General features: G+C 48.1%; 1 protein-coding gene across 1 annotated transcript in view; it reads left to right on the top strand.

Annotated features, from left to right (window-relative positions):
* Positions 1-174: 174 nt before the first annotated feature.
* The window catches only part of arhgap39 (Rho GTPase activating protein 39), a gene marked incomplete at both ends in the record, with an annotated part of 94,581 nt that continues 71,207 nt past the window's right edge, over positions 175-23,548 (top strand). The window contains 2 exons of the mRNA XM_080004126.1: positions 175-307; positions 2,457-2,568. Of these exons, the coding sequence (XP_079860252.1) occupies positions 175-307; positions 2,457-2,568 (245 nt within the window). The remainder of the gene's footprint in view (positions 308-2,456; positions 2,569-23,548) is intronic.

Here is a 23,548-nt window from a genome sequence, read left to right as displayed (position 1 = left end):
GATCGGACGAGCGTCTGTCCCCGTCCGCCTCCAGGTCGCCCGCCCCCAAGCCCTCGGCTCTGCCGTTGAATTCGATGGCGTCGACGAGGTCTCCGAGATCATCCGGGAGCCCCCACGACCACGATGATGATGATGATGGTGATGGTGATGAGGAGGCGGAGGAGGAGTAAGGCCATGCCGCCAACCATCACATCTGATTGCATCTCCGCCGCGGACGGCGATGAAGCCGTTAACGCCGCCGCCCTCCTCAGGAGTGATGGGTCCGAGTCTTCCCATAAGGATGACGGGAACCCCGAGGACGTCGAGAGTCGCGAGGACGAAGAGGGGAACTGATGATGATGATGATGGTGGTGATGGAAACCGTCTTGCGAGGCAGGGTGCCGGGCGGAACGGACGCCCCTTCCCACCGTGGGCACCGGTTGGGGAAAAGCAGGCCTCCCTCTCCCTTCGACCGTCGCCCTGCGAGGAGCGTTGGGCCCCGGGAGGGCTGACCTCTGGCCCTCGGACCCGTATGAGGCCCGGCGGTCCCTGAGAGAGGGCCCTGTTTGAAGCGCTGACGTGCAACCACTCATATTAAATCCAGTAATGTGCCCAGGGTCAGCTCACAAAACCCTCTGGGATTTTTCACCTACTTTCGACACAATGATCCATGACACAGAATTGTCTGGTTTGCTGCTCATGGGCGGTTGATGTCAATCAGGGACAAGCACAACCTGGAGGGATTGGTTATCGGGAGGAGGAACATACAATGGCGTCCTTAAAATATTTATACATTTTTATGTTATATTCATATATTGTACATATATGTCGACACAGAGCGGTCGGCGCTGCGTTAAATCTTTATAGCTTTTTATTTCTCGTCTTTTATTCCTCTTTGCGGAGACACAAAGTCCCCTGTGCGCCACGCGGAGCACGCCGAGCTGCGCCTAAATAACTCAATGACGATAAATAACAAAAAGGCCTCGTCCAAGGCGGAACGGCGGAGGAGCTGGGTGCGCTCGCCGACGGAGTGACGTCAGCGCGGTGACGTCGCCGGCGCCCGCTTTTCTCGCGTGTGCGCCGGCACGCTGCGCGCGAGGCTGGGGAGGACCGCGCGTCAGTCGAGGGGGACGCTTCGATCCGCGCACCGGAGCAGCTGGAGCGGGGAGGAGGCTCCGACGTCGGGCGTCCGAGGGATCCAGGAGGCGGCATGGCCGACGCTTCGGGAGCCACTGTGTACGGATAACTAACAAAGAGCCGCGTGGAAAATGGCAGAGAGGTGAGTGCGGGAAGGCGGCGGAGGGACGGGGGCCACGCAGCGGTTATTGCCGCGGCGCCGTTAGCTCCACCCGGTCCCTCGTTGAAACACCACCACCCCCCCTCCGGGTAGGGACGCGTCCGGGACTCGCGTTGGCGTCGCGGCTTCTACGGTTGTGGGATTTTTTTTATTTTTTATTTATTTTTCGTTACTTATTTGATGTTTTTTCCGCCGGGAGGTTGTGGAAACGCCGCTTCGCGTGCACCTGCCGGGTCGAATCCCGCCGCGGCCGCCCGGCCGACCTGCGCCACCTGCCCCGCCCCCGCCGCGTCCGCCCGCCAAGCTGGCCCGCGTCGTCCCGGTTCGAGCCCGGTTCCAGACCGAGGTCGCCCGCGCAGCGTCCCCCGCCTTGTCGGCGATGGATGCGCGCCCCCGCCGGCGGCGGCGGCGGCGGCGGCGGCGGGGGGGGGGGCGGCGTGGACGCGGACGCTGCCTGTTCCAACGCCTCGTCCTCCGGGAGAAGCCGCTCGGAAATGCCCGCTACCAGGACGTTTCCAGGATAGGAATGTGGGAATAACGTCTCGGTGAGGGTTGTACGGACAATAGAGTTAAAAAACCCCAATAATAATATCTACAAAATGTGAGTCTACGCACGGGATGTAGTCGTTTAAAAGGCAGGGGCTGAGCGACAGCGCGGTTGCTCGTATTGGCTTTGGGTGTAAACACAGATGAGGATGTTCTGTACAGGAGGAATAAACAGTATGAAATCAGTAACATGGGCTTGGCTCGACGGAGGGCTGATCAGCTCCGTGCTCCGGGGCTTTAAAAGCCCGGCCGAAGCAGCGGGGTGTTGGATGGAATAGATGTAACACAGAAGGCATTTTGCTCCCCCCGGCAGCCGGAGCCTGCTCACCGGGGGCAGGAGTTAATAATTGATGGCTATTAAATTTGCGTTGCAGGGGTCACTCGACCGCACGCAAATCGCATTTGCGGCCCGCGCACACACACACACACACACACACACACACACACACACCCCGAAAGAATTATGTAAATCCGAGCGTGTTCGGCGAAGGTCCTGTCAAACACGGTGCTCGTCACCCGGCGCCGGGGTCCCGGGCGACGCCAACCCGCGCCCGGAACCGAAAGGCACCGAGGAGCTTGTGCAACCGGACGTCAATTTTATTTCTTTTTTTCCCCCTGCGGGCGTCGTCCCCAGCGCCCGAGGAGGCAGAGCCAGAGGCCCCTGCTTTTGACCCGGAACCGGTGATACCTCGGTGCGAGGACGCGGTCCTGGAGGGCGGCGGCGGTCACGGCAGGCGAAGGAAGACGTGCCCCCCGGCCCCCGTCGCTCTCCGCGGCTTTCTTGTCCCGCCAGTACCCGGTTCCCCCTGCTCATCGTCCCCTGTCCCACCCTCTCCGCCTGACTCCTCTACCTCCCGACGCGTAACTTGCTCAGCTCGTGTTGAACGGTGTTGGGGGAACGCCTTTTGTTGTTGTTGTTGTTGCCTGCAGGAACCATGAGAGCCTAGCCGGCGTTGCACACACTGGACGGCTCGCAGCGTCCTAGCCTACCGCAAAGTCTCGGTGAATCAACTCAAAGGTTGAACCATTTGGTGCCTCAGAGAGACTAGAACCCGATGGGCTTGACCGGATGAAATGAGATAACCCACCCCCGGGATTTCTGGCGGACTACGTCAGCGTTGACGGTGCGATGATGTTTTTTTTGGGGGGGGGGGGGGTTTGGGGGGCAGGCTGTTTCACCAACGGCGGAGGCACTTTCATTCTGTTTTAGTTCGAAACGAAGGCGGGCGGCGTTGCCGAGAAGTCGTCTCGCAATATATACCCCGAATACGTCCAATTGAAATGCCTTCATGAGGATATGAAGTCACACGTTTATTGTTTGCTTGTTTCTAGTAACTTCATAAACCTGGCTCCCATAACCGCGATCCAGCCGTTCATTTTGAGGCCTCCTGCGGCGACCGCGTGGCTTCCAGACATTTTCTGCTGGCGGCAGAGGAGCTGGGCGGGGCCTTCAGCTTGCGTGATCCACAAACACATGTGGCTGAAATATTCATACGGTGGTGTTTCAGCCGCTCCAGCCAGCGCCATATATCTGTCACATGGGCTCTTGTCATGTGTGACAGCTGCAAAATGTGTCACTAGCAGCGTCACTCCTGGCGTGTGTGTGTGTGTGTGTGTGTGTGTGTGTGTGTGTGTGTGTGTGTGTGTGTGTGTGTGTGTGTGTGTGTGTGTGTGTGTGTGTGTGTGTGTGTGTGTGTGTGTGTGTGTGTGTGTGTGTGTGTGTGTGTGTGGATTCTTTGTAGGAGCAGCTTTGCAGCCTCAACTGTGAGATGCCGAAATAAGTCCTAAAAAAAAAAAAAAAGAAAGTGTACATTTGTGTCGTTGGTCCACATCACACGTGTTGCCTTGACAGCACGGCCCCCCGACCCCTGAGACATGGCACTCGACATGGGTCGCGGAGCACAGCTGAGTGATTACAATGCAACGCTTGTCCAAACAAATTATCACACACAAAGACATATTGAAAGCTCAGTATCCACACATCTTTGCCGCTTCCTTATTTTGGGAACACTGCAGGGTGTGCTGCATCACAGCCCCAGCCTACGTGTCACATGCTTCTGTGCGTGTGTGTGTGTGTGTGTGTGTGTGTGTGGGGCCACGTACGATCTGTTGCCTGTGTGAACTCAGCCCGGTGTGCGCGGTGCAGATTAAACATGAGACAAGCTGGCAGGACGTTGGTCTGGCGGAATCTTCCCAAATCGCCCGACGCCCTGCCGCTGAGCGCTTGGGGATAGTGTGTTGCCGGGCGTCTCGCGCTCGTGCCTGCAGCGGCCCCCGTGGGTGACAGTGAGCAGAGATTGAGTATTGACCGGGCTTGACAGTTTTTGGTTGCAAGGAAGAGGTAAGGAGGGGAGAGGGAGGCACCGAGAGGAAGACGTCCGGTGGATGACGTGGCGGCGCTGCACTTCCCAGGGCTCTAAAACCAGCTTTTGACCTCGGTGGCATCGGCGCGCCTAACTTTTTCATTTAGGAATGCACCGGCACATCATTTAGGTCACCCGCATGTTTCAGGTCGGGATTAAGCATTTTAGGACCGGGGGACAGGGGAGACCTTATTCCAAACAAAACAGATAATTATTATTTTGAAAGTAACGTGACTTGTAAGGTTAGATCAGTGAGTCTTCCGCAGCAGCTTAGTATATACTAAAGTAGAATTAGCAGCAAAACCCGGTTTCCAATTCGTATTGGTTAGTGGTGTAAATTGCCAGAGACCTGCCGATTCAATACTTATTGCGATACTTGAGTGCCGGTTCGATATGTATTGCGATTCTGCAATTACAGGTACTCCTCACTTAAGGACCTACCTGTCTAACCACCTACCTGTCTAACCACCGTTCAGACTTAGAACCAACTCTACAACCAGTCTGTGTTGTACGCTGTGTACAATACCACGACGTCTCAGCATCAAGCATCTCATCTCATCACCCTTTATATACTATATACACTATACAGTAGATACTATATATACTATATGTACACTATATACACTATATGTACACTATATATACTATATATACTATATGTACACTATATATACTATATGCACTATATGCACTATATATACTATATGCACTATATACACTATATATACTATATGTACAATATATACACTATTTATACTATATGCACTATATATACTATATATACTATATGTACACTATATGCACTATATACACTAAATATACTTTATATACTATATGTACACTATAAACACTATATGCACTTTATACGCTGTATACATCTCATCACTGGTTCCCGCAGTCTGTCAGTATTCACTACACTAGCACTGTGTGTGGCCACTCACAATGGCCACGCCCCCTTACCGTCGAATAACGGGTCCTCGCTTGTCGACCGTTCATCGGCGCTGAGACGGCGCAGCTAGCGGGCGCAATTGATGCGCAATTAATGGTGCTATAACCCGCCGCAATCCATTCTTTGTGAATTGGCCCCGAACTGTTTTTATTTGTTTTGTTTGGAGAAATGGGAGTGCCTGGCACACTGACAACACCTACTGTAGGTGCTGCTGTGCCGACACGAAACAAGAATTACGTGCAGTGCACTGATACAAAATATTGTTTCTTCTTCTGTGGAGGTGCTGGATCCAATCAAAAAGGTGCCGGTCCCAATATGGGAGGTCCCGGATCATGTTCCGGCAGGGCCTGGCACAAATGAAGCCCTGCAGTGAACTACAACTAAACTTTTGGTTAAGACTAGACAGAATCAAATGAAAACTAAGTAAAACTATATGGGGTACTTAGAAAAAAAACTATAATAAAAAAAAAAAATACAGGAAAGGTCTTTAGTTTTAGTAGTTTTCGTCAGTTTGGTCAAATTTGTCAACATATAGCTGTCACAATAACCATACAATAAAAAAACTGGTTACACAAAAAACAGTTTTTATCTTTGTAGACAGACAGCATCAATAATGAGCATGGCTCAGACCACATCTGGTGGAGAGCTACTTTTAAATGGAAACATCTTAAGTGTCTTAATTACTCACAATACAAGGGGACTAAAAATGGCAACCGTATTTTCAGTTTCGGCAACCAAAAGCTGACGCCTGGTTGCCAGCCTGGCAACCGCTTTAAAAGTTAGCGCTGTGTCCCGGTTTAAAGCAATTTTCAAGGGACGTCGAGATTCCTTTGCGGAAACAATGGCCGATTCACACGCTCTGGGGTAAGCAGGCTTCCTTTAGTCGTCGGTGTGTCTCCTGCCGTGGAGAACATACGCTCGCCGGAGGCACTGGTTACCGTATACAAAGGTGGTGCTTTGCTAGCTCCGCCAAAAGAGGAAATTCAGACCGATGTCCTCTCCCCCAGTCCGATGGGCACTCTCAATGGGTGACTCCATGTGCGGTATCTCTTAACCTCATCTTCTGCCCTTTCTGTTGGTGACATAGCAGCAGGCGTTTCTGTGGTTTGTGACGAAATGCCGCCAAGTCGATGAGCCCGGACACAGGTTACTCTACCCTTTGCGGCCGGAGGTTCCTCCTCTGTGACGTCGCTGTCGTTGACCGCCTCCTCTCCCGACGTCTCAGCTGCCCGGAGGATAAAAGCAAATTATTCATTTAATCTCAATTTTAAGCAAACTGGCAACATTAATACTACTACTACTAACACACACACCAGCAAGGTTAGTTTTTGTCGCAACACATGGGGACCTTGAGGGCTTTGGTGGGGGAAAAAAAAAAATAAAAATTCAGTGACGCGTCTGATTCTTGCCACTAGCCATGCTACACCGGGTACTTTCGGTGCACGTTGGGATGCAAGATTTACTGTGTGTGCATTGCACTTGACATGGGAGTAACCAGCTGACTGCGACGCAACCAGTGCTGTTTTTTTTTGTTTTTTTCCCCCCCCGTTCCTCATTACGGTTCAGCATCCAATCAGTGTCAACATATAAAACATGAGTATCTTGCGTATGATTGGTGCCATGTTAGCCCCCGTGTGAGATTTGCCTGCTACTATGGTTTCCAAAACATGAGTAGCCGCAGTCCAATCATCTGTTCTGCGGTGGCATGTCACGGTCACATAGGATTGTGTTGCTCTAGATATCCATGCGCCGCATGTCAGTGCAATCCATTTGGCTTTGCAAAGCGACTGCATTATCTCTGACTTCACTTGGCTGTTTATCTCTGGTATTAGCCTCTCCGAGAAATAAGCTTGTGAAGGGACGACATATCTGGGCTCGAGTCGGGGCATGACATTCATTTTTTGAGGCACTAGTAAATTTACTTCACTTCTTCGGGCACAAAGGTCACTTGTCCGAGTATAAATGACAATAATTTATTTTTTTCATTTTGTTTGTGCATGCAGAACTCAGACGCACAAACAGTTGAAAGCATCCAAACAGTGTAATCTTTTCACCTCAACAAATAATTGTCATACTAATTTAGATTGTATATAGCAATAGGCGATATCATTTTCAGACAAGCCCCTAGGTGACCTGCTTTCGCTATTTTATTCTTCCTATAACGGACCGGTATTCAAAATTCCCTATGGCCAGGCCTGTCGTGATAATTTACAGTGACCTCAAACAGTCCCTGGCTGAGTTTTATCTACGCTACGATCCACCGTGGACTCCCTGCCACTGTTACTTCTACAGAGGCTGCGTTCAAGTCACGTGGGAATTTACGATCAAACGACTTGCTGCTTACTGCTGCTCATAACATCAATCAGTTTTTTATATCCATAACTACTCTACTAATATTTGAACTTATGGGAAGATATATTTGGAAATGGCTTTGAGCAAAAGTGCGAGCTTAATGACGTAGTTTATCCAAAATGTTGTATGTTTCAAAGTTAATAAAAATGTGTTGTGGAATGAATTGTGTCACAATTCACAAATACAAAACGTATAATGCAATAAATACAAATACAAATAAGGATAATAAATACTACGATTTACAAATCTGTGTTAAGGTTTAAAAAAATTATAGACATAAATGTTTTTCTAAATCCACAAATAATGTATTACTTGCGATTATAAAGCATTGTATTGTAAATCATTTTACAAATGAATGTAACTGAGCCGAATGAACAGAAAAAACCCGCTGAGACAGGTCATTTCTTGTTGTGCACAGAGTGAACCAGGTGAAGATGGCGTGTTAGCGGAGCCTCAGTGTCCATTTTATTCATTGTTTTATGTGGAGTTTAATTTAATTTGCTTTCATTTATTTTGGATATTTAAATGTTTTTTTCACATTACAATGTCTCCATATTCTTAAGAATTAAAAGTTCATTGGTAAAAGGGTGTATTTGTGTTATTATGCTATTATATTATCATTACGTCAGTGGCAAAAAAGGTCTTAAAATTATAATAATATAGTTTATCGCAATTATTTCTGGGGCAATATATTGCCCAACAAAAGTAGTAATCATGGTAGGCCTACATATGGCTATTGGAGTTTTTATTTGAGCCATTTTGTAGTTCTTAAGAGCTGCCTTATACGTAGAGCTTAGTTATCTTTAAACAAATGACAACAACACATGTCACAACCAGAGAGATAAATATAGGGGCTTTAAACAGTTTTACGGAAGGAACAGGACACAAGCGGTTGGGTACTGACCAACCTGCTAAAGACCGTAGTTTCGGTAAGCTCCGGCATTACCTGTGCTTTTCATGGTATTGGAGAAATTGAGAAAATGTATTTTCTATTTATTTAGGCTATACAACCCATTTATTAACTTGCAATAGGGTTACGATATTCGTCTAAGAAGAATCTTTTGCTATTATCAGAAGAGACGTCACTTCTCTCTCCTGCTCCATCGCCAGGATGGAGATGTGCGTCAGTGGGACGGGGCCGGCTCCCTCTGCCTGCCTCTCACACTCGAACGAGGAGACGAGGGAGCGGGTTGTGCCCGGACGGCCAGAGTTTCCCTTATCTGGTTGTTGCCGGTTTTAGGCCGGCAAAATCTGTTGACGTCCGACACACATGTACTCCTCACTTAACGACCGAGTTCCGTTCCCCGGACCAGGTCGCTAAGCCAACTGGTCGATAAGCGAGGACCCGTGTTATTTCACGGCAAGCGGGCGTGGCCATTGAGAACGCTAGTGTGGTGAATAGGTTGAGACGGAGGACGGTGACGCACGATGAGATGCTTGAGGCAGTGTACAACACAGACCGATCAGAGCTGCTCATCCTAATCAAAAATATTACACATCTACATGCCTTGGTGATGTCATTCTTTAATAGCCTGTTTATCAGCTCAATAAACACAGATAATATTTGACCGGATTCTCTCCCATTTGTCCGGGACATTGAAATCATCCATCCTAAAGGAAACGCTGCGACGGCCCCCTCTCCATGCGCAATGCGCAGAAAATAAAGCAGTGGTCATTCTGATCTTAATTTGTTTTAGTTTTTCTCTTAAAAAAAAAAAAAAAAAAAACAACCGATAAAGAGTACCCGTAAAGTACCGGATCGATAAGCAGTATCGGTTAAGAGTAGTAGTACCGTTAAAATCTTGACGATACCCATCCCTACGAGTCGTGCCCCGTTTCTCCAAATAAATCAATTAAAAACACACTGTTGTTAGTTGTTTTATTTGGAGGAACAGGAAACAGCTCTCCCCATCGGGGCGCACGGAGAGCCCTATTCACATTCATGTCTGGATGTGGACTCATAAAAAAAAAAAATATGTGATTCCCCATATTTATAATTCCTCATTGAAAACACTTTTATTTTTGGAATGAAATTGTCCAAGTTCCAAGTTTTGTTGGAACAATGTTCCAACAAAACTTAACAGCAATTTAGCAACGTATTTCTTTTAACAAAATAAATATAAAAAAAAAAATAGGGGTTAAAAGTTGAAAATAAAATTCTAAACATTATTTTTATGTAATGTATTTTATATAATGTATAATATATTTATACAAACATTGTACAGCACCCATAATGTGCTGTGCAACTCACCTTAAGAAAAAATAAATATATGGCAAGTAGGCCCAAGTCAAAATAAATAATAAAGTTTGTGGTGTTGCCCGTCTTCGTCGGCACGTCTTGTCTACATATTTTACACAATGAATATTTACTGTCTGCTCTGGGTCGGTACTTAAATATCCCAAAAAAACTGCAATCTTTGGATGTATGTGGCCCTGTTGTCAACCATAAATAGTTTTTCTCCTCCTCCGAGACGTTCGTCTTGGACGCTGCCGCTCTGTCTCTGCTGCAGTGTGCTTGCAAGCGCAACCTACCCCGGGTGGAGGGGGCGGGGCTTGTTTCTCTAGTGACAAACGTGATAGGCTAGAGGTTAAAGGTCAGCTTTAGATCGCAAAAAATGATTGGCTCTTCGTTGCCACTTGCCTCACGCATCTACAAATGAACAAATCTGTGGAAGACGTGCGAATGTCTTTGCAAATGAAACGAGCGATTGATCCGGTTTTTTCGCTTTGCCCTCTCCGACCTGCTCATTTTTGAAAAGCTGCTTGGATCGTGAGCTGGTTAGTTGTTTTTGCTGCCATCTTACCCCCCTCAGAACTTAGCGACGAACTTAGATCGTTGACGTCGATTGAGATGCGCCCGTAGGTTTCTTGCCGTGTTTGCGGGTTGCAGTGCTCATGCCAAGTTTAGCATCTACGCTGTAAAAGCCAAAGTGAGTCCAACCTTTCGCTCTGAAATGAGCGGGTGCCGCCCGCTCCCGGGGACGCTCTATGCTCATTGTTAAAGTTAACTCCTTCGGGTGTCATAAAGACACACTGGCGCATTTCAAGATTCAACATTCAAGAGGTTTATTCGTCACATACATATACATACTTTCATACATATATGCAGTGAAATGTCAATGAACGCACTCGGTGATAACACACAATATGTCCTAGGAAAATTTCTTTCTACTAGACCAACTAACTGATTCCTAAAACGTAATACAGTAAGTTGAATACTTATAGAATAAAATAAAAATATATAGAATAAAATAAAATGGAATAGATAAAGGGAATAGGCTTATGTATATGGAAGAGGCAATTATGTATATACAGATATGTGCATTAAAGTGGCATGTGAATGAAGTGAGGTAGTGTTTGGGATAATACAGCAAAGTATACAACAGTACGCAGCAATACGGCATCACCGAACAACCCAGAACAGTGACACAATATGCAGTACAGGATGCTACATACAGTACAGTAAGGTAGTGGGGTCTATGTGTGTGGCTCAGTTAGGACCCCTGGTGAGGTCAGCATTGACAGTTCTTATGGTTTGTGGGAAGAAACTCCGTCTCAGTCTCTCTGTTCTCGCTGTGTGACTGTGGAGGAGCTTGCCCGACCGCAGCAGCTGGAACAGTCCGTTGTTGGGGTGGTGAGGATCCTTCATGATGCTGCGGGCGCTGCTACAGGCTCTGCTACTACTTCTACTACTACTACTACTATTTGTATGACATTGCCCAGAAATCGGAACTTACAACTCGATTTCTGAATCGTTTGTGAGCAGAGTCGCAACAGCTAACCGGATCGGTTTTCTCCTTCCACCCTAGTATCTGTGAATCCCTGAAACACTTCTCTACATTTTGGACCAGGCTATGTTTTAAGGTCGTGACGTCGCTCGCGGTCTCTCTCGTTCACGTCCAGGGAACGTGGGAGGAGCACAAGGCGGGGTCCCACGCACGGCCCATGTGCACCACATACATAAAACCCCGCTGTACGCTGTCATCTACAGAAAACAGGAAAACTGTTTATAATGTTTGTTCAAAGGCAAATGTCTGCACACCCAGTTGACATTTGTTACAAAGGATTTTTCTCCTTTTTACATTTTATTTTATTTTTTTATCAGTCTCGCTAAATTTGAGGCGCGACTGATGTGACCAACGGCGCTTTCAGTCGCACCACCAAAATGGCCGCACCCCGGAGCCCCGCTTTCTCCTGCCGACAGGATTACTGTGTAAACGTGTCGGTCTGAAGGGCCCCAGAGGCTCAAGTGTGTTTTGTGCCAAAGTTATTTCAGTTGGTTTGTGTCTTTGAAGCTGTTGGTGGTGGCTGGTTTGATAAAACATTACATTATCAACACAAAAAACTTGTATTGAGTTGGGAGAGAGTCCACTCTCCTTCCCCCACTCCCCATTATTCATGGCCCACATTTCTATGGGTGGTTGGCCCCTGAAGAGTGTGTGTGTGTGTGTGTGTGTGTGTGTGTGTGTGTGTGTGTGTGTGTGTGTGTGTGTGTGTGTGTGTGTGTGTGTGTGTGTGTGTGTGTGTGTGTGTGTGTGTGTGTGTGTGTGTGTGTGCTCATCCTGCTTCCTTTCAGGTGTCAGACCTTATCTCGCTACCTCGACCTCTCCCACTCTCTCCTCCATTATTTTGTTGACTCACCGACTCCTCCGCCGCTTCCGTCACGCTGCACTTTTCAAGCCAATGTTACAAAAACATGACTCACAGAGTTGCTATCAGCGGGCCGCTGCATTTTAAAAGCAACACAAATGGCAGTGAGATTAAAAATAAACACCGTCCTCAGTCTCTCCTGAGTCCGCCCCCCAATACTCCTCCGTCTCGGTGGGCCAGTGCTCGCTTCCCAACCCATCCGCGGCGATGCGAGGCAGCCGGAGGATTCCGGACCGAGGTCCAGATTTACACGCCTCCGCTTGAGATCCCTCCTCGCCGGTTTGAGGGCCCCCTGAAAGAGCAGCCCCTCTTCACGGGTTGAAGAGTTTAGAAAGAAAAGGAATGGAGCAATGAAAGTAAAGTGTCTGCCCAGGATCAGTCGCGTTGCCATGAATGCGTGGGCACTGGTGTTAAAATGGCTGCACCTCACACGGTTCCTCCCGCCGCGGCGTCGGAACAACCTCCTTTGAGTGAGAGGACCGAGTCGATGGAAAGAAAGGGAGGGAGTGTTGTTTTTGCGAGTGTGCATGGTGTGTGTCGATGGGGTGCTGAGAATCTGCAAATGTAGATGCTCTGGCGACAGGACATCTACATTTTATGGGTTCATACTGTAGAACATATTATGGGTTCATACTAGCTGTCGTACTAGCTAGCTTAGCTGACATCCGGGTCAAGGAGATCCCCTCACCGAATCTAACATCTTTTGAGTGTATTACATTTTCACTCTCTGGGTCTCCTCAACTCCAGATTGTCCTCATATACCGCCCCCCCAAAGGGCTCCACCACCTTCATGTCTGAGCTTACCGAGCTATTGTCCTCTTTCTGCTCCAAGTGTCCATCTACCCTCCTGCTGGGAGACTTCAATATCCCTGTGGACTCCTCCAGTTGCAACTTTGCTGCTGAATTCCTGTCACTGTTAGACTGTTTTAACATCATGCAGCATGTCCAAGGCCCCACCCACGTTAAACCCTCCATTCCTTAGTAAGGTCCTGGAAAGAGCAGTGGCCGCCCAGCTCCATCAACATCCGTTCAACCATGAGCTCTACGAACCCCTGCAGTCAGCCTACAGAGCACACCACAGCACAGAGACCGCCCTAATCAAGATCACCAACAACCTCCTCCTCGCTGCTGACTCCGGTAACATCAGTATCCTCATCCTCCTGGACCTTTCCGCTGCTTTTGACACGGTTTACCACACAATCCTCCTCAATCGCCTATCCGACCTCCTTGGCATCACCGGTACAGCACTCTCATGGTTTCAATCATATCTATCAAACAGAACTCAGTTTGTCAACATCAACGGCACCTCCTCCCCCCATGCCGCAGTCAACCATGGTGTCCCTCAAGGCTCTGTGCTCGGTCCAACACTCTTCATCATTTACCTGCTCCCCCTCAGCCAGATCATTCGTCACCATGGTCTCAACTTCCACTGCTACGCTGATGATACACAGCTTTATCTCAGCACCTCACCATCCACTCTGCTCCCCCCACAGTCTCTGGTCAACTGGCTCCATGCCATAAAAACTTGCATGACAACAAACCTACTCCAACTCAACAGCAAATGGTCAGAGCTCATGGTGGTGGCCCCAAAGCCGCTGCTCCGGAAGGTTGGAGATCTCCTCCTCCTCGGCGACGGCTGTTCCATCACAACATCTCCCGAGGTCCGCAACCTGGGTGTTATTCTGGACTCTACCCTCTCCTTTCTGTCACACATTAGATCCATCACCAAGTCCGCCTTCTATCACCTCAAAAACATCTCCCGTCTCCGTCCCTCACTCTCATACTCCGTGGCTGAAATCCTCATCCACGCTTTCATCACCACCCCGTTGGACTACTGTAACGGAGTCCTGTCTGGGGTTTCCAGCAAAGCCCTGGACAGGCTCCAGTATGTGCGGAACTTAGCTGCCAGGGTTCTCACCCACAGTAAGCCCTGGCAGCAACTCACCCCCACCCTCATCCACCTCCACTGGCTCCCGGTCACGTTCCACATCTCTTACAAACTCACATTTTGTAGTCCTAATTCTCTTACAAACATCCCGGACCTTGCGGTCCTCTGACATGGGTCTGTTGTCCATGCCCTGTACCAGATTACAAACTTTCGGGGACAGAGCTTTCAGCGTGGTAGCCCCCACCCTCTGGAACTCTCTCCCTCCTGTAATCCGTAATGCCCCCACCCTGGACACTTTCAAAACAACCCTCAAGACCCACCTTTTCACCATAGCCTTTCCCCATTAGTTAGTTAGTTAGTTGAGCTATTCCTTTGTTTTGTTTTTATTCCTCTCTCCCTTAATCTGCCTCCCCCCTTGCCCCTCTCCTTTAAAGCGACCTTGGGTTCTTTGAAAGGCGCTATACAAATTGAAGTTATTATTATTATATTGTAGAAAATATTATGGGCTCATACTGTAGAACATTTTATGGGTTCAAACTCTAGAACATATTATGAGTCCATACTGTAAAACATTTTATGGGTTCAAACTCTAGAACATATTATGGGTCCATACTGTAGAACATATTATGGGTCCATACTGTAGAACATATTATGGGTCCATACTGTAGAAAATATTATGGGTTCATACTGTAGAACATATTATGGGTCCATACTGTAGAACATATTATGGGTCCATACTGTAGAACATATTATGGGTTCATACTGTAGTGCACTTAAAACAAAGTAGAATAGAAGCTTACATTTCCGCAGTGAGAGGACTATCTGGAAGCAAAGCTTTGTTCCCAAAAATATTCAAGATTCAAGAGCTTTCACAATAGCTGACGAGCGAAAGTCGTACACCTGACAATGTTGCCACACTCAGTTTTCAGATATAATTTGGGCAGAGGGAGGGGGAAAAAAGGGGGCATGTTTCAAGAAATCAGTACTGACAACCAGCTTTGTTGAAATCTATTTTCCAGCCTCATTTTTTCATTTCTTCCAGCTCTGTGCACCCCACCCCCACCCCCTTCACCCACTCACTCTGTCTCGCTGCTGCTGCCCACACTGTGAGCCGTCACCGTCAGCCCGTCAGCGCCCATTTACCATTTTACCACCGCGTATTGTAAAGAGGGAGACATGGGATGAGATAAGCACAATCACTGCAAACGTGCCTGCAAACACCCCGGTGTTTAAGACCGGTTAACCGGCTTGAAATGAAGACTTTGGTGTTTGGACGTTTTCGCTCGGTTAAATGGATTTCACATCTTTTTCTCAGTCAGGTTCTTGGGCTTGTCTTTCTGACAGGCGTGAGATTCACAAATATCCTATATAATCTTATATAATCTTACATGATTCCCATGCTAAAATACAAACGATGGTTAAATGCACAATGACTTGGTGCTAATGGTGCTAATATGGCACATTTGTGCCGCATAAAGGATTTATATGTTTCATTGACTCTGTTTGCATAACATGCTGTAATTGAATATCCTCCGGATCCTTGAACACGAGTTCTGTATGTTGTTACATATCTGGTTTAGAGAAAAGAGGCGGGCGGTCATTTCATATTTATTAATCATCTTTCAGTGGTATTGTATCAGCATGAAATGAACATTTTGGGCCTTCGCGATGAGTCATTTTGTAGTCTTAATTATTAACCATGAGAGGATGTGTCCTGTATTTCTCGCAGGATGAGGTCTGAAATATGAAATGGCGTTTTGATGCTAGAGAGCTTAAATTCCAATCAAGCTAAATGTAAGGAATGGTGAGGGTTAGGTTGAAGGTTGGGTTCAAAAATGAGTGGGATTCTCAAAATTTGGCTGCTCATGGTGACTGATGTGGTGACATATCCACGCTCTGTAAAATTTACTGTGATTGTCATTATGGTGAATGCTTCCATGTCAATCAGCTCTCACAGAGTAACTGTAATCCTAACAAGTCTCAGTGAAACATTTAAATATTTGATTGATTTAAAAAAAATATATGTACAGGTACTCCTCACTGAACAACCTACCTGTCTAACCACCGTTCAGACTAACGACCAACGTATATACTATATACACTATATACACTATATATAATTTTTATCTATATACACTATATATACTAAATATACTATATCCACTATATATACTTTATATACTATATAAACAATATACACTATATATACTATATACACTATATGCACTAGGTGTCTATAGCACTATATGCACTAATTCAAGAGGTTTATGTATGTGATGAATAAACCTCTTGAATCACTATATACAGTATACTATATATACTTTATATGCTATATATACAATATACACTTTATATACTAGATACACTATATGCACTTTATATACTATATACACTATATATACAATTTTTTCTATATACACTATATATTCTAACGAACAGAACAGAAGGTATTGGAGGCAGATGATCCTCTGTGGCGACCTCTAATTGGACCAGCCGGAAGAAGACACTCTATATACTATGTACACTATATTTACTATTATACATAATATATACTACATATATTTTATATACTATATATACTATATAATATATAGTAAGTGTGGAGTACCTGTATTCCATTCACTACATTTTCACAAATATCTGGAATGTTAAGGGCATGTCATCGCAGTGATCACATTGAATTTGATATTTGCTTTCCATACAGTTTTCTGTCCTGATGGGGTGACAGTTATGGGTGGGCTGTTGACTTATTGATTCATTTTGTCGGTGAAGTGTTGATGTGTTATCACTCAGAGGCTGACGCCCCCCCCCTCTCTGACCACAAAGCCCCCCATCACCACAGCTCACCATTCTTTCTCCCCTCTCCACCCGCCACTTTTAACAGCTTCACTGAGGCTTGGGTGAAGCCCCGACACGCCAGACTCGTACGGCGGGAGAGGCGGACACACACGAAAAACACACTCGAGAAGCATCCGTCAGATTGGCTCCATGTGAGCACATTGCGAGTGGGTTTGACGTGATTGCCTGTGTAAGCCTGAGGAAAAGCGGGTCAGCATTAATAGACATTTGGCAGGGTGAATTAGCCATGAATCATCCAGGCCTCCAGTTAGACGGGATTTACGCCGGAGCTGGACGGGTTTATTTGGGAGGGAGTGCGGTGGGGGCCAGGAGGTAAAAGTGGGAGGAATTAGTTAGGGACCGTAGAGTGGTTCTAGGACGCAGTTTTAATTAGCCACACTGCCAAAGTAATAAGCCTTAAGTGGATCACCCACACACACGTTGAGTAGGCGGTAGTGGGGATTGTATACGGTGCGAGCTATGTCTGTCTGTACTAGAGATAAACTATTGATAATGCACCTTGGTTATGGAAGGGTGGAGCATCGCAAAAGGCTACATTTTTCCCTACAGAGTTAAAATATTACTACCATCTGCAGATGGTACAGTGGTAAATAATCCCAGACCCGGTGGGAGCGTTGGGAGTTGCTTGAGATGGCGAGGCCGCTAACGGCCTGTGGAGGGCGGACCGCCGGAGATGCTCTGTTGGCGGGCACTTTCATTATTTGTGGGATTGTCGGGTCGGAATGTGTCACAGTAGTTCTCTAGTCAAATAAGCTGTATGGGGGGATGAGTGTCAAGTCACACTGGGATTGAGTCTCTTTTTCAAGAAGGCCCTGGCAAGGAAAGCCACCACACTGACTTAAAAAGTAGACATTCAAACATCAAAACCTAAATAAAAATGATAATAGTAATGGAAATAAGTAGAAAGGTGAGCATTCAACATGAGCATTCCATTGAAGAAGGGCACCAATTCTTCAATTATATTGGCTATTTCCTTAGCTAAACTACCCATATACACCAAAAGACCACCCACCAAGTAGGTGACAATTAAAATATGGACTTTTGCGGGGGGATGGGGGACTTGAGGAGAGTACTCTTTAAGTTGTAAGGCAGATGACCGCACCACCTTGTTCCACATCCTCATCCTACCACCGCAGTGTGGAGCGCACAGAAAGAAGCAATCCTGCGGGGAGGGACGGGAGGAGAGGCGGCGACGGAGGAAAACAGAGAGAAGGGCGAGGAGGATGGAGACGGAGGGATGGAAGGGGAGGAAGGAAGGAAAGAGATGACAGAACGCAAACCACACCACACGGCGAGGGAGCGAGGCCGTGCTCTGATCCCAACGTCACCCGCCAGTCACCGCCAGTCACTGGTGTACTCTGTCTGCTTGTGACGCGTTCTAACATACAAGCAGGCAAGTTCGACAATGTACTGCAGAATGTGAAGGAGGAAAACCAGCATAGTGTTTTGTACACTAAATTAGTATGTGCGAAACCACAGTGTGCTCCAAACTGAATGGAAGTGCCGCAGCTATATGACGATGCAGTATTATCAAGAACCCCTTGTGGTTTTTACCCGCATACTAAAGTACAGTGGGCGATAGTAGGTACATGTAGGATGTACTGCAAAGAGTGCCATTTTGGTGTGTGTGTGTGTGTGTGTGTGTGTGTGTGTGTGTGTGTGTGTGTTCATCCGGCTCCCTGCTTCCTTTCAGGCGTCAGACCTTATCTCACCACCTCCACAAACCCCTTCGGAGGGCATTTCAACCGGGTTGCCAGTTGGGTACGATAAGTGAAATCTCAAATATCAGCGGCTGTGATTGCGTCCCTTGTTGAGCCCTGTTACCCAGAGCAGTGAAGACACGGCAGCAGAGCACAACCAGCCCGACGGCGGGAGAGAGCCGGCTTAGTCTGACCCACATTTGTGACTCCGCAATCTCCAACAAATCCCCCCCCCCCCCAAATGCCCGAAACTCAGTGATTCATTCTCGATTTTTTCATTTTTTTACAGGCCTCGTCTGCCGTTTCCTCTGTGTCCACACAGAAGCCTGTTTATTTATATGCATGCAAGCTAATGATCTGACGGATCCTCACCTACTGACCCCAGCATGGCTTTTCCTGCGCGCCGTCTTAAAAACTTGCCGTACAGTTGCAGGACGATCCGTTCTGTCATTGATGAAACTCTGTAGTAGATGGAATGACGCTCCCGGGGTATTTTTAACCCGTCTGATGATGAACGAGTGACAAAGGTGAGGTTGTGCAGACATCTGAGAAGCTGCGAGGGAAATCCCAGCAGGATAGGTTTTTAGAGCACAGAAGATTTTAGAGCAGTTTTGGTGGCACGGTGGCGCAGTGCATTGCACTGCTACCTCACAGCAATAAGGTCCTGGGTTCGATTCCCGCCAGGGGGCTCTGTTGGCACCGTGCTCCAGCGGGTTATCTCCCAATTAGGAGCCTTTCTGTGTGGAGTTTGCATGTTCTCCCCGTGCTCACATGGGGTTTCCTCCACCTCACGTCAGTAAGGACCCCCCCCCCCCCCCCCCCCCCCCCCAAAAACATGCACCCATCATGGTCCGACCAGCGATGGACACTCATCACCTGGTCCCGGGTGCGTCCACGAATGCTGCCCACTGCTCCTGGCTGTGCCCCCGGAGGAAGGACAAGCCAGGATGGGTTAAACGCAGAGGCCTCATTTCACCGACCACCATCCAAAGCGTGCGTGCGTGTGCGTGTGCGTGTGCGTGTGTGTGTGTGTGTGTGTGTGTGTGTGTGTGTGTGTGTGTGTGTGTGTGTGTGTGTGTGTGTGTGTGTGCGTGTGTGCGCGCTGTGCTGTGCTGTGCTGTGTGACGATTAAAGATTGTTCTTCTTCATAAAGATGTCGAATTACAGCCAACTCCCAGGGACCAAACAGCAGCCGGCCGCCGACCTGTCTGTCTGTCCTCAACATTGTCAGAATCAGTGGTTTTGTTTCCGCCGGGTGCATTCAAATGTACAAGGAATATGTCACAGTGATCATTGGTCCGTATCTACAGACGATTACCATTTTAGAAAGCTTGACAGTCTGAGAAAAAGGTAGAAGGAAAGAAATACAGTGGAGGAAAAAAAAACACCCACCTTCCTGGGCTTTGTCTTCGACCCTTTCTCCTAAGAAGCAGATGAGAGATGTGTTAAAATCCAGGAGGGTACGCATCGGATTGTCTGTCAAACAAAACACGGGAAAAAACAAGTGACTGTGTGTGGTTTCCATCAAAGCTACTTCAAATCCGCTCCTCAGCGTCTCCGTCCTTTTGAGGCCTGGAGCGGTAAGAACGACTGTTTCGACTTTTACTCAAACGTGAACCGGTTCCTGTCTCACTACGTTGTAATGGGTTTGCCTCATACGACCAACATTGCACCCAAGTTTTCTTCCACGTCAGGAAAGACTGAGCGACCCTGCTGCGGGCTCAAGATGAAGAGCGCAGGTCCCGTAAAGTCAACTGGGATGATTTAACCTAAGATACTTTAACCTCATCAGTACATAATACTATAAAATAGCCCAATTCTCGATCCAGCTAGTGCTGCACCTTGCATGCTAATTCTCTGTCATCGATCGAACCGCACAGCCCCGGCAACAGCAGCTTAGTGACGGTTCCCAAAGTGTGAAGTGATTCAGGAATCCCAAGTCGGGGCGGCCCGCTGCTGTGCCCTCAAATGACCTGATATTATTTGACCTCATATTACTGTGTTTTTGCCTCGAGGTTCGTTTCCAGAGGGTTGAGAGCACTGCGCCCTGGCTAAAAACCTGGCTGCACGGGCGTCTCTGCGGCTCACCGCAGCGTTCGAGACATTGTGTTGCCGGTTCCGATCCCTCTCCTGAGCTCTGTTGGCCTGCTGCCTCCACCCTTGTAGCACCATGTACCGTTCTAACGGCAGCGCCTCGAAACGCTTCAAGGCCGGGGCTCGGGCTCTCGCTAGCGCCGCTTCCCAAGTGAATTTCCGAATTTCGGTTCCAACACAAGCCGTGAGATCCCGCCCCACGTGGGGATAAGATCTTTTTTTTTTTTTTTGTTAAGTTCCAGGGCGACGTGATTTCACCCCCCCCCCCCCCCCCCCACAAACTGCCCCTCCCTTTTTTCCTGCTTCCTCTCTTTCTGTCTCCGTCCACTCGGTCTGCTGCCGCTCACTTTCTCCGGTCTTACCCCCTCTCGCTGAACACACACACCACTGCGCTCGTGACTCAACTGATGGTTCCCCCCTCCAGGGAGACTCGAGGGGCTTCTTTCCTCCTGCCAGACCTCTTAATCCGGCCCGTCCAGGCCGCAGCCCTCTTCACCGCCCCCGTAATGACGCTGATCGGTCCGCAGGTTGCAGGCGAGGCGGTCACGGAGGCTTCCTCACGCGGGCTGAACCGCGGCGTTTAAGATCCCGGGCAGTGTGACGGCCCTCCACGGAACAAAGCCCCACAATCAATAGTATCACTGGGAAAACCGACCAAACGGTTCGATCAGTATTGAAAACTGATGAAACCGAAATGTGAGAATTTAGGGATGCGCTCACACTGATATCCGTTATCAAACCCCAAAGCCAGATGAAAAATAAGTGTTATTTTGGGTTTTTGACACGTAGAAGTGTGTTAGATGTCTCGAACGGAGGGGGGGGAGAAAGATTATATATATAATTGATCAAACCCTTCGTTTGACGTTGTGAGGACATCAAACTAATGGTGTGTATCAAGGCCCGCGGGCTTTTAGGCGATAACTAATTACTTGGAGAGATAAACACTGCGCTCATAGTCGACGAAGCTAAGGCAGGAGAAGCAATGATGGGTTGTTAGAAACACTGCAGTCAGCCGAGCAGGGTACGTGGTGAGAGACGATGCCGTCACATCAGCGCTGTTATATTATACATCCAGAAGGACAGGACGCTTCACCTTGTCAAAGATTGACAATCGTCGCAACACACTTTTGAATTACAGTCGTCCAGTGGGCTGAGGCAACAGGCAGGGAGCAACAAGGTGTATATACGCCACAGCTAAGCAGATGATAGAATATGCTGTTTACAATACCATTGCATTGTTGTGAATATTGCCTTATTCAGAATAAAATCAGAGCTTTAGTGTGCGCGTGTGAAAATCGTAGGTCTTTTTTTGTGATCCATTATATAAACATTATATAACATTTATTTATTATTATTATTATTATCTTTATTTTTTTTATTATTTATTTATTACTATTATTTATTTTTATTTATTTATTTATTTATTATTATTATTATTATTATTATTATTATTATTATTACTTTATTTATTTATTTAGCTATTTATTTATTGCATTCATGAGAGGCCGGTACAGTTTCTGTTTATAACGCGGTTGCTCTGTGGTGGTGCGGTCTCATTCGTCCGAGGGGTCAGAATTCCTTCCGGGTGGGGCATCCATCGTCAGGGAGGATTAGGATCAACCTGTTTCGCCCCGAGACCTCGGTTGGAAAGACGAGCGTCCGCATCCGCTCCGTGCGCCGAGGTGAACAGGGCGTCGGTCGCTATGACGCGGCGCGCACCCCAGCGGAGCGCGCGTAACCCTTTCAAAACTCGCCTTCCGACGACAAACTGTGCTGAGAACGTCCGGTCGCCGTACGTGGGAGGCCTCCCACGTACGGCATCGACATGGCAACCGGACATTTTCAGCACAGTCGCAACGGCAGGTGATCTGCGCTCGAAATGCGCGGCGGTGATTGTGGGCGGGGGTCGGGGTGTTTCGCTGCGAGCGGGTGTTTCGCTGCGAGCGGGTGTTCTGCGCGCTAGACGCGGCGCAGATGTGCAGGGGGCCCGGGGGTCACGCAACGCGGAGAGGACACGGTTGCTAGGATACCACCTCGACAACCCCAACCCCGCTGCCGGCGTCGGCTCCCCTGCATTGTCTGCGAGGACACACATTCGGAACGGCGCAATGCGTATGCGCGCGTGCGCACGCGCGCGCACACACACCCACACACACCTCACAGCCCCCAGGTCAGATTTAACAACTGTAATAAATTGTTTTCCCCTTCACAATCTTCATCACTCAACCTCACAAATACTGATCTCTCGCGCGCGCACGCACACACACACACACACACACCACACACGCGCGCACACAATCAAAATCTGCCACAGGGAAGCAAATATGGCGTGACCTCGCCCTCCCCTCCAGATGTGTCTGTGCACGCAGACAGGCCGGCAGACAGACTGCTGCAGTGTGCCGTAGCCATGTTGCGAGGCGCTCCATCACTGCAGCATTTGTCTTTTCCCACAGAGGCGGAATCTGCGCCCGCAGCAACACACACTCGGCTTCCAGGAAAGACCGTTGAGTAACCTTGTTGTCGTTCTTTTTTTTTATATTGATTCGTCTTTGGAAGGAATCGTGACGTCTTTGAAGGTGCAAGCGCGGGGCCGATGTGATATTTTACATGCCACCTCCTTGTGTCATTCAGCAGAGACGATGGGCTTTTGTGCCTGCGCCTGTGCGTGGAAACAGACGCGCGCACGCACTCACTCACTTTTCACACCGTTTCTTCTGCAGCGGCTCTCAGGTGATGCCTAGTTCTTAGACAGCAGCCAGAGCAGTGTGTTAATAGGCTGTCGCACTCTCGGCGCTGTGTTAACATGCTGGCTGCTGTTGCCGCTGCCGCCGCTGTGAGCGTCGCTATTTATAGTCCGTGGGTGTCGGGGGG

The sequence above is a fragment of the Zeus faber genome, assembly GCF_960531495.2.
Source record: "Zeus faber genome assembly, chromosome: 1".
Taxonomy (NCBI): domain Eukaryota; kingdom Metazoa; phylum Chordata; class Actinopteri; order Zeiformes; family Zeidae; genus Zeus; species Zeus faber.
This window is presented reverse-complemented; position numbering and strand designations above follow the sequence as displayed.